Source organism: Lepisma saccharinum, chromosome 5 (genome assembly GCF_977018435.1).
Source record: "Lepisma saccharinum chromosome 5, izLepSacc3.1, whole genome shotgun sequence".
In the NCBI taxonomy this organism is placed as follows: domain Eukaryota; kingdom Metazoa; phylum Arthropoda; class Insecta; order Zygentoma; family Lepismatidae; genus Lepisma; species Lepisma saccharinum.
In genome coordinates, this window is record NC_139233.1 from 11,783,470 (window position 1) to 11,796,160 (window position 12,691).

General features: G+C 38.3%; 1 protein-coding gene across 2 annotated transcripts in view; it reads left to right on the forward strand.

Moving 5' to 3' along the window:
• The window catches only part of LOC145988220 (solute carrier family 15 member 2-like), a 72,664-nt gene that overhangs the window by 25,397 nt on the left and 34,576 nt on the right, over positions 1 to 12,691 (forward strand). For both annotated transcript variants that reach the window (XM_083123066.1, XM_083123067.1), the window contains 3 exons: positions 4,647 to 4,733; positions 6,909 to 7,183; positions 10,296 to 10,378. In XM_083123066.1, the coding sequence (XP_082979192.1) occupies positions 4,647 to 4,733; positions 6,909 to 7,183; positions 10,296 to 10,378 (445 nt within the window). The remainder of the gene's footprint in view (positions 1 to 4,646; positions 4,734 to 6,908; positions 7,184 to 10,295; positions 10,379 to 12,691) is intronic.

The window sequence follows — 12,691 nt, forward strand, 5'->3', positions numbered from 1 at the left end:
CTCCTTAAATTATTGTCACATTATTTTATTTCACACCACAAGAAATCAAAAACCTCATTTTATCTAGTGTAAACCTAAAACTTTCGGGGGGGGGCTCGAGCCCCCTAAGCCCCCCCTCTGGATACGTGCCTGGTATGTACCTAGTTGTTGTATTTAATTGATTGAAGGAGGAATTTTAGGCTGTCATACGATTCTTTAACACAGAATAACCAGTAAGGATTGACGTTAATTGATTGCTGTTATGAAGCAGTACAGCTTTTAGACTTTATACCGATGCATCTATGAACAACAGCCACTCTTCGCAGATGTGCTTAATGCCCATAGCCCCCAATAAACCATTAATATCACTGCAGTATGTCATATCTCCTTCGGTAGAAAAGTATTCTTTCAACATTTTTTGACCTTCACGCTAAAATGACACCTTCACATTACTAGCCAGAAAATTCCATTGTTAAACTCTGGAGGCTAATAGCTCTGCCTTGGCTAACCTTGTGCTGTTCTGTAAGTTTAACATCACCTGCAAAGTCTGGATCTGTAGATGTGGAAGGTTGTGGATCGTACGGTTCGTCTTGTGAGTCTACGGAATAGGATTCAGGGGGTGTTGGAACAGGTAGTTCATTACTATGCACTACAGGACGAGAAGCAGAACGAATATTTGGAAATACAATTGTCTTCTTTTTAGTATTGGACATACGTTGTATTGATGGGACCATACAAAAAAATAAACAATCGTCTGTATGATTAGTGGGCTCCAGCTGAATCATGGGAATAGCAAATAGTATCAATCGTCTTCTGTGATTTGTCCAGTCCAGCAGATTTGTGTAGCAGGTCTTACAACGGAAATGTGGAGCCCAAGTCTTATCTTCATCTCCGAATTTGCAGTATTTACCAAAATATAGATTGTAGGCTGTTCTTACAGCAGGGGTAATATTTCTCCGCTGTCCAGAAAACACAATTTGACCACAAACATAACAGACATTGTTAGCATTGATAATACATTTTCGTGGCATTTTTTTAACATCACTCAGCAATTTAATTAAATGTCAACCTTTCCATAAACGGACCACGTAATACGCAAACACGATCTTAGGTAAATGCACACACTCAACCTAGTTTTATAAAGCCACAATCACGAATGCACAAATTAACACCTCACAAAACAATGAATAAAGAGGTTTTGTGGCTGGTCTTTAACAGTTCCCCCTTTCCTTACAACAAATAAAAAAAAAATAAGATAAGAAAAGAAAAACTCAACATTTACTTCTTACAGCTATGCAATACCATATAAGGGAACTTCTCCAAATCAACAATGCCCTGTAACTCAATTATAATTAGTCAATTGCGATTTTTAACTACAGTTTCGTATTTAGGAGACCAATATTGACTAGAAATTGTATATATCACTCATGTCGCATTTTGGCTGTTGACCAGTGTTATAGTTTCTGTTAAATAAATCCTGTAATTTCACTTCAGAAATTATTAAATATGTATTTCAAGTGTTAAGAGTGTTTTGAATTAAAATTGTGTGGCGTACTGTCATAATTTACAACAAGTGTTACTTGGTTACATTGCTGGGCTAATCAAGCGGGCCAGCAGAGTTCAACATTAGAGCCACCTTGCGGTGGAACCATGGAACTATGTCAAGTGTGCACACTTCTCCTTCTATAGTGGAGCCCAAGTTAAGAGTTCAGTATGGGCCCTTATGGGCTTTTACTTTTGAGATCACCACCCCTAAACAAGTGTGTTTCTGTCAGAAACAAAAGTCGTTATCATTCGAAGAGAAAATAATAAATAAGCAAAAACCAGAGGAAATGTAAGGCTTTGATGGTTTACACCTTCTTTTGCAATTCGGACCATCAAAACAAGACGTTTTCCTTTCTTGTGTTTACCGCGATTTGGGGAGTTAAAACTAACAGCCGTCCGGCGGTTGCCACTTGCTCCAAACACGTGTTGGGAAGAGGGAAGGGGGCGGGGAATGGCCAGGCAAAAGTTCGTGAATAGGCTCCTGTCGGGGGTCAAGTGGTTTGTTGTTTGCGTGCGCGCTTTCTCATTTTGGGTATTTCTTGAAGGAATTTATTATGGCCGAGTCCGCTGCCACGCACGTGTCAGCAGTAAGAATAAGCGTCAAATTTGCTGCTGCCACGTAATTCGTCTGCTAAAATGATGTTACAAATCTTAAGAACAGATTAAGACGAGATAAATGCAAGTATATGATTAGTGGGAATGAATGTACGGGTAATTTAGAACCTTTATCTTTAGAAAGCATTTAGCGATATTATTTTAATGCTAACAGAACTTAACCTAACTACGAGAGCATTTAGGTTTATTATTAGAAGAATGCTGAGGGACTTAATCTTAAAACATTTTTGTAAAAGTAATCGCTACAACTTAACAGTATGTGTTTAGAACCTTTATCTTTAGAAAGCATTTAGCGATATTATTTTAATGCTAACAGAACTTAACCTAACTACGAAAGCATTTAGGTTTATTATTAGAAGAATGCTGAGGGACCTAATCTTAAAACATTTTTGTAAAAGTAATCGCTACAACTTAACAGTATGTGTTACAGACGTAATTGCATACATAGCATGATGAAATCACGATAAAACAAAGACCGAGTTTACTGCCACGCGCATCTTTTTTGAGGTTCCAGCAGAAAAAGAACGTGGCAGCAGACACTGCCATTTATTATTATAATTATTCTACAACAGCAAAATGGCAAGGGGTGGTATTATCAAGCATAAAAGTGTCCAGAGTCTTACAAGTAAAGAGAGACAAATTGTAATAAACATAAATATACTTCAAGCAGAAACATCCCGGTAAAAGTGTTAGTTGGACTGCAAGCGAAAATGCTGAAACGACTGGAATTTCGTTCAAAACTGTTTACAAAATTAATAGCGAAGCGATTAAAGGTCCTTTTGCAACACCAAACGAGCAGAAAAAACGTCAAGAGGTAACGACTTCGAATATAACTTTAATACGAGGCGATGTGCGGCGAAACTTCGCAGGCACATTGTATATAATACATTGCCGGATTTTTTCGGGAGGAGGTTCACTTGCCCCTCCCAAAATGATGACTAAGTATTATGAAAAGTATTGAGAGCGTTATATTAAAAGATAAAAAAAATGAACGAGCCATTTTTCCTAGATATTTAAAAGAATGTCAGTCTCCTTTCTGTAATTATCCTTCATATGAGTAAAAATACAATAAAACTCCTTTTATTTCACACCTCTACTAATAATTGATTGATTGAGTTTTAAGTCCAATTTTATGGGCAGATAGGTTAGTTGGGACTGAACCTACAGTTTTATGTGAGATACGAAGTACTATGTGCCTCCAGCAGGTATCGAACCCTGGATCACTTGATTTTAATGCGACTACGGAAATTCTGCTAATGCTATCCCCTTATAATCGAAGGGCCCTGGGTTCGTTTCCTGGCGGAGGTACATTCTAGGATGAATTATACATTGAAGGCTCAGTTCCGATTAGTTCATCTGACCACAAATTACACCTAGAACGAACCCTTGCAATTATATTGATGTGAATGACGTGACGTGTCCAATGGGCGTATATGCTGGTCATAACCCCCCCCCTTCCTTGGATAAGTATTCCTAAAAGAAGAGGGTCAACAGCAGGAGAAGATGGCATATGAGGACCAGCTACTAAAAAGTATACGTACTACCCCCCTCCCCCTTCGAAAACACTGGGCACAACACTGATATAAGGGCACTCTTTGATGTGTCAAATAAGTTGCAAATCTGCACATTATATTTCCAATATTACGTAATGCTTACAGCATATTCTGTGCACGTCCCAGAAAAAAATAATCTAGACCCGCCTATGACTGTCGAGCTGCTGCTGTGCAAAACGAATAGAGGGACAAAACAATAAAGACACAAGACTTTCTGTGCGGTCTTACGAGTTGTTTGCGAGCACTTACAGATCGGGGGGAGAGATTTGCTTTGGTGCATGCCGGTAATGAACACGGTTTTGTCTCAAACAAGACAGTGTGCCGATAAATGTGAAACAGGCCTCCCCGATGGCACAGTGGTAACGTCCTGGTTTGATACCCTTTGGAGGCATATAGTGGTTCGGATCCCAGTTTAAACTGTAGGTCCAGTCCCGATTAGCCTTTCTGTGCAAAAGGTGGACTTAAAGGGAAAAACACGGCCTACGTACACGATGAAATGGACAGCAAGACGTATGACAAGTATATTCGGGAACAGTTATTTGCAAATCTCCCTCCATGGACCGTCATTACTCTGTACCACAGCCGCATGAAAGAACAGCTTCCCATCAAATCATGGCGAAAGGATTTGTATTCTTGTATTGAACAGTACCCGTTCCGTTAATCACTAACTTTTGTTGCGGCGTGTACTACAGCAGAAGTTCGATGCACGCCGGAGCTTTCTTCCACTGCGCACCATGCGGCAACACTGTCCCCATAAGCCCCATACTGAACTCTTAAGTTGGGCTCACCAATATACGCTCTGTCGTGAGTACAAAAGTTAAAAACTTATATCATTAGTTTTACAGCTATTCTGAATATTGTTTCTAAATACGTTCTTATTTTCTCAATATCTTGATGTGAATTTTGTTTATTATGTGCTTCATTGTAATTCTTTTTCATTTTCTTCCATTCAAGGACTATCTTTTACTTTGTGCTTTGCTATTGCGCAGGATGTGTCCTGCTGGTGGTGGCAAATATTCCTGACCTGCACCTGTCTATGGTGTAAGTATATTCTTCACTTGTCTTTTAGGCTGGCTCAGTAGCTGAGTGTGTTAAGTGGTCAACTTTCGACCTTGCTGGGTTTTGAGTCGTGGCCTGGCCATGGGTGTTCTTTGCGAGTGTCCAATAATATAGGGTGTCAACCATGAGACTCCAACATTTGAAACAAATATAATGGATAGAAAAATTTGTATACCATCATTACTATACATGAAAATGATAATATAATTCACAAAGTGTTCAGTGTAACTCACAAAATTCAGTTCAGTGCACTTGCATTACCACATAAAGGTTTTGAGTTTCTGCTTCTGCTACTATTGGATTCAAAAAACAGTCTGACCTGAAATCAAAAAGAAATAACCTTTCAAAATGTTGGAGTCCCAAGGTGGACATGCTGTACATTTCAGTCCAATCGCTCATCTTCACAATAAGCCAAAATAATTGCAGAAAAGTGATGCTAAATAACAGCAATACAAATACTTGTCTTATAAAAAAATTAAACTTTTTTGTTGTGTGCTTGTTATTTTGTTAACCTTTAAAACAGCCAATGGGTCATATATGACCCATAGAAAGTATAGGCGAAAACAGCCAATAGATCATATGTGACCCATGGTGCCGATTACAACATTCACGTGGTTTTAGGACCTTCATACTTGTATGTGAGGTTGTGAACGCTGACAGATGTTGAGATAAGACTTTGAAATGCCATGTGGAAGAAAACCCACCCCCTCCCCCCCTTTCTCTAATATGCAAATTAGCTATTTTTAGCCAAAATGCAGGATTGTACATATTGCATCATATTTCAGCCTGTATGAGAACTAGGGACTTGAAACAAGTTTCAATTTGTTGCAAAAGGTCTACTCTTTGAAAACAATGCAAAAGTTTGCGCCCTTCTTTCAAAATAACGGGAGTAGAGGGGGCAAACGCCAGATTTTTTTTTCATTGAAATTTGTGGACTTGGCTCCTCCCAACCCCGTTTTTCTCACTTGGGCTTTCTGAATTGTACACGGTCGTGTGCTCCGATGTTTTTGCTTTCAAACAAAAGTTATCCGAAGTAGATTGCTCAAATAGTTTAAGAGATATAACGTTTTTCTGAAATAAGTGTAAAAATTTAAAAATCGCACGCAAATGTCGCGGAGAGAGAGGGGTTACTTTTGAAAACCGGCTCGGCTGTTTAAAGGTTAAATGTTGTGACATGACACACAGGGAAAATTCATGTCATATAAAGGAATTGACATGTAGGATACATGTAAAATGCATAAGAACTTACTTATCAATCTTTGACATTGTTGTAGACCTCACAAAAGACTAAAATACTGGAAAAATATCAACTGGTGTCAGTAAATAAAATCCAATCAATACTTGGAGGCACATATTTTTGGTAAAAAAAAAGCAAAATTTTGGTACAAAAATAGTTAATTTCGGGTTCAAAAGCGGTAAATAAAATAAAATTTTGCTGTTATAGCGGTGAAATAGTGGTATATAAAATTACATTTTGGTTTTAAAATTGTGAATATAATCCTAAATTTAATTTGGGGCCTCCCTGATGGCACAGTGGTAGCTTCGTCGCCTTGTAATCAAAGGGTCCTGGGTTCGATACCCGGGGGAGGCTCATAGTGGTTTGGATCCCACTTTAAGCTGTAGGTCCAGTCCCGATTAGCCTTACTGTGCATAAAGTGGACTTAAAACACCAAATGAACCTAAAATTGATTTAAAAACTACACTTACTACACAAAATAACCATGTCCTTTCTAATAACACATTTATGTCATTACCAGAATATTAAGTGTATTCCAAAAAGGAGTATAAAGAGATCCATGTTTGCTTCTCAAATATTTACAGTAGAATTAGTCAATTTTCCGTGAATTACATAACTCACAGAATAATTCTGATTTCAGAAAGTGTTGTCGGTAAATAAACTCCAAATTTCGTGTTTGAGTCTATTTCGCATTATGCAGTTCATTTCGCATTATTTCGTGACAAAACAGGGTAGGAAAATGCACCTCACACCTTTCAGAAACATGAAAAATTAACATTACAATGTGTTATTTCACATTTCGTGTTTTTGTCAAAAACGAAATATGCATGCCTCTATCAATACTTTCTGATACCAGTACATTGAGTTCCGTATCTCTTCAGACCTAATTGTTTTTATCTTTTTTTATTATTTTTTTACAGAGTCACCAGTATGTTGTCCCTTTGTCTGATAGCCATAGGAACAGGATGTGTGAAGCCGTGCGTAACAGCATTTGGAGGGGACCAGTTTGTGCTTCCACAGCAGGAGAAAGAGTTGCAGCAGTTTTTCTCTATCTTCTACTTGTCAATAAATGTAGGCAGTCTGGGCTCAATGTTTTTAACTCCATTCCTGAAGGAAGATGTTCACTGCTTTGGGAGTGATACTTGCTACTCCCTTGCATTCGGAGTTCCTGCAGTCGTCATGTTTGTTGGCCTCCGTAAGTAAACAACATTTCTTTGGAATTCATGAATTTTAACCTTTTCAGTCCCAAGCGTCTCGATCGAGATACCCAAAAGTAAGCCTCACGGTCCCAAGCGTCTTGGTCGAGATGCTGTGTCAAGGTCGTAGTTTTTACGTTATAACGTTTCTATTTTTGGCTAGAATTTCGATTTTTTTTATATTGTTCCTAACACATGTATTTAACAGAAATGTTTTTTTGCATTTTTTTTTGTCTTCATGAAAATGGAGGGGAAAAGGCGGGAAAAGGGACTTCTCTTTTGCGTCTCTTTTCAAGGGAAAATTTTTGCCGACAAAGGAAGACCAGCTTTGTTGTTTTAAAGCAATGCTTTTCACTCCCGCCTGTGAACTGCAATCGAAGGAAGCTTGTTTATCAGTATCCGATGTCAAAATGAAAGTTTTCCGTGAGGGTGCAAGCAGGGGGTGGGGGGAGGGTGAAGACTGGTTGTTGAATCTGCGTTGTGAGAATGGAATTTCGAAGCGTGCTGAAGGAAACCTTTGTTTTTTTAGCACAAGTGTCCACAAGTTGCGACAGGGGTTACCCTGCATTGTCTAAAATTAGAATTTCAAGCAGCTGCAAGAATTGGCGCTCATTTTTCACTGCGTTCTAGCTTTTCGTCCGTGAATGTTGTGCGAAACTCCATTTTTTTTAAAAAAAAAAAAAGTATTTTCAGGGGATTTCCCCCCTTTCCCCCTCCATATATATGCCGAATGTGCATACATTATATATCGTCTGAATCTGGGATTCATTCTGCGTACAACGGTATATCGTTCATATCTCCAGGGCAAATAGTCTCTGAGCTAAAGTCATTTCAAGGTACCGCTGCATTTTGAAGCTTGAATCAGTGGCGTGCAGACCATTCCTTTTGGGGGTACAACTCAAGTTACATTGGTCATATGATAATAATGCAAATATTTTTGTGTTCCTTACATGTCAGCGATCATTTCCATGTGCATGTTGACGCTGTCATGTACTTTTTTCTTGGGCGGAGGGTGGGGGAACCAATTATTTTTTTTCCGAAACTTTCGAATTTTGAGAGTTAGCCCCCTCCCCCCCGCCACATATATGCCGAATTTGCATAAATTTCATATAGTCTGAATCTCTGGTTCATTCCGTGTACAACAGAATATCACTCATCTCTCTAGGGCAATTAGTTTCCGATCTACACTCATTTAATTGAAACTCTGCATTTTGCTCAAAATCGGCTCGGGACAGAGAGGCTTACTTGTGAAAATGGCCTTGGGACTGAAAAGGTTAATAATTTCTAACCAGGCATTTATTCTTAAGATAGAAGCAGAGTAAGCCATGTGATATTTCCACCAATTCTTTGTACAGATGAACTGGTATTGAATTTTTTGCCTAGAATTAAGTACGTTGTATTTTTGTGTTAGTATTTCTCGTGTACTTTAAGGTTCTTACAAGCACAAAAACAAAATTTTGTTACATAACATTTCAGAAGAACACATGCTCCTTTCATCAGACACTTATTCTTAGTTTGATTAATGTAAGAACCATATGCCACAAAAGAAATAATTCTACAATGCAAGCAATACGTACATGCAAGAAAAAAATTGTGCTATTTCTTTAGTCTCTTTTGGTGTTATTTTTTTCAAAATTCAGATTTTTACTTGTAGCACAATTTTCTGATAAAATAACAGGACCTCCTCGATGACATAATGGTCATTTTGTCGCCTTGTAATCAAGGAGTGCTAGGTTCAATACCCAGTGCAGTCACATTGCACAGTGGTTTCGAGACTACTTTAAACTATAGGTTCAGTCCAGTTAAGCATATCTGAGCCACAGTTCAAACAAACAACTTCTGATAAACTCACAAACAAAATATTATGCTTTAAATATACTTTAGTCTTTAGTGGATGGAAATTTTTATAATTATAAGCCTTGGGATGTATCTGCATGTCTGAAAGAAATTACTCTTAGCTCCTATAGCAATGAGCAAGAAACTTCCTCAGGGCGTAGTAAAATGAAAGCCTAATATTAACCTCAATAAGAAGTTTATTCCTCAAATACTAGAATTTCAAGATGTTTTCGTATATTTGAATAAGCCATAAAAGCTGAACGGGAAAGAAGATACTTCAAGTAACATCTATGTCGGTATTTTTACTTTTGTCCTGTTGACACTTGTTGCATTGTTGACCTCGAGATCGCCAGAATGTTGACAACTTTATTATTTTGTAGTTCGTCACTAGGTTGATATATCCAGGTTGGCCCATCCACTTGGTCTATTGAGTAATATGTGTGATGCTACCAGAGAGAGATCATAACGCAATTTGAAAACTAAATCTGGACTAGATTAAATAAAAGGTCTTCTCTCTTCAACTGGTTGTATCTGACACAATTAACATGTATTGAAATAATATACATTGAATGAATTGAAAATATCAAGAATATGTGCAGCGTTAAACTACGGCGTGTACTAAGGACATTAAGAGCCTTGTACGCTTTTCGAATATGCAGTGATGTACAAAAAAAAATCCTAGATTGATTACTGTTAACAATATACAGTTGGAGTTGGTTTGCTTTTTTGGGGAAAGGAATCAGATTTCTCTGAGTCATGATATTTTGGAAATCCCTCTCCACCAACCATAGTAAGAAAGGAAGACAATTTTAAAATTTCACAAAAAATCCTGTTAAAAAAAAAAGTTCTGTGCTAACAAGTGGATCGCTGCAAAACTTTATTGCCCAACATTGCAATCCTCTTTCTAGGCCCGTCTGCAGGGAACCTTAGGAATTAAAACATTAAAAGGTAGTTAAAGTGTTTAAAGGAAAAGAGAGATTATGTGCTACCAAGTGACTTAAGCATACCTAGATTTTTACAGTAGAACCCCAATTTTGCATTCCCGGGTTTTACATTTTCTTACATTATAGCTACATTCAATTGTGATGGTCCCAACATAGCAAAATGTTATAAAATTTTCTTCGATTTTACATTTAAGTTTTTCCAGCCTTGTCCCCTGAGAAATGTAAAATCGAGGTTCCACTGTATTTCAATATTATATTGTAATCTGTTTATCTGGTAGCTGTGCTACTTTGCATGTATTGGATATTTGACATACCAATGATATTTTTACAGTTATTTTCTTGCTGGGTTCTCCATGGTACAAGAAATTGCCTCCTGGTGGAAATATTCTTATCAGAGTTATGCACTGCATTTTTGTAAGTACTGTTAATTTATGTACCTAAATTTATTTATTTATTTACCTAAGTTTCAGATAGAGTACCGTGTGACCATTTTATACTGAAACAGTAACAGCAGGAAATCAACAACAAAACAATACAGTAGAAGATTGCTGTATGTATTTAAGTTGTTTTATATACTTTAATATTGCTAGTGTAGCAGAAAAGACTAATTGTATTGAGATCAGAGGCTGCATAAGCGACTCACAAAAAACTGTGACTGTTGACATGAATGAAGAAAATTTGAAATGGTGCACTTTTATAAATATCCTAAATGATTGTGTAAAAGAACTGTTTTAAGTTAGTGTATGGTGGAATTAAATAAATGCCAATTTATAATGTTGCTTAAGAGGTTTGATGTAGTTGAAACCAACAAAATAATATTTTTAAACACTATAAGGAAATGCACCTAAAGCTATACATTTTCTTTGGTGAGACTAAACTGTTTGCTCAACACTTTGACACAATTTCACATGTGTCTTTTTTGAAGACTTATGTAAAGAATATGTAACAGTAATATGTTATGTATACCTTACATAATACAAGGTGCGTCTGAAAAGTTCGGTGAATGATCCCATATTTTAAAAACCGTGCTGGTTAGGATGACGCGCCCATGCATGCACATTGACAGACATGTCAATAAGTGCCCCCTATCGTGCAAATCACCGAAGTGAAGCAGTGGTGCACGCTGCGACCAAGCTAACTGAGTGAGTGTGCGAACTCGTGTCATTGCAACATGGAGCGCAAAATGGAGCAACGCGTTAACATGAAGTTTTGCTTCAAATTAGGGAAAACGGCGACGGAGACTCATGGAATGTTAGTGCAAGTGTACGGTGTTGAAGCAGTGAGTAAAAAGTGTGTGTTTGAGTGGTTTAAATGCTTTAGAGACGGAAATGAAGGTGTCGAGGATGAGCCGCGTTCGGGTAGACCGTCAACAAGCACAATCCCAGACAACATCGAACGAGTGCGACGGATGCTTGCGGATGATCGGCGACTGTCGTTGAGAATGATCGCAGAAGAGTTGCAGATAAGCAAAGACAGTGTATGCACTATTGTTCACGAACATTTGAAAAAGCGAAAGATTTGTGTCCGGTTTGTACCGCTGACAGACGAGCAGAAGCAAACTTGGATGGAAATGTCATCGACATGTCTGACCGGAATGCGCAGTTTTTGAAAACCATCATTACTGGAGATGAGACCTGGTGCTACCAATACGATCCGGAGACCAAGCGACAGTCAATGGCATGGTGTTCATCGTCTTCCCCGCCTCCCAAAAAAGTCGGCTGACAAAATCTAACATTAAGACGATGTTGTTCGCCTTTTTCGACAGCAAGGGCTTGATCCTTCATGAATTTCTACCCGCGGGTCAAACTGTCAACGTGGAAGTTTACAAGGGAGTTTTGAAACTGCTGCTGCAACGCATCCGGTGGGTTATGCCAGAAAACTGTACCGGAGTGGACAGTGGACTTTCCTCCACGACAATGCCCTTCCGCACACTGCAATCCGTGTGGTCAACTTTCTCGCTCAACGCCAGGTGGCTGTTATTCCACACCCTCCGTACTCTCCAGATTTGGCACCGGCAGACTTCTTTATGTTTCCCCACCTTAAAATAGTCCTGAAAGGCTTCTGCTTCGCTGACGTTGAGGATATCCAACAACGCGTGATCACGGTGCTTCGAGCAATTCCACAAGAAGCGTTTGCTGCCAGTTTCCAACAGCTTTACAACCGATGTCAGACGTGTGTTGTAGCTAATGGTGATTACATTGAAGGCCAGTAAAGGTATTTTGTAACTCTTGTTTCCTTTATTTTCTGAGACCATTCACCGAACTTTTCAGACGCTCCTTGTAACTACATAGAATGAGGAAAAGTGCCAGAAGGGCGGATGAACACAAATTTGTGAGGTAGTAGATAGTACATACCACAAGTAAATAAAGTGTTTACTGTCTCCTACCTCATATTTTTATATAATAACTAATAATATAAGAATAGATATTCTTACATACAGAATATAACTATGTAGGTATGTGTGAGTAGGCATGTGTGAATTGAAGGTAACCTTCAACAGACACTAGAAATCTTTAAATTTTCACAGCTGTGGCTCCTTCTTCAGATGTAGTTAAAATATGTTGGAAAGAAGTTTTTAAAGGAAAGCTACAAATGTTAATGATAGGACGCCTAATCAGGGACTCGTACTCAGAATTGGACAGCCTTTCTCGAAAGACATATGATCTCCACATAACATTGTCAAATTCTTTGCACCCACTCATATGGGATAAAGTAAACAGAGCTACA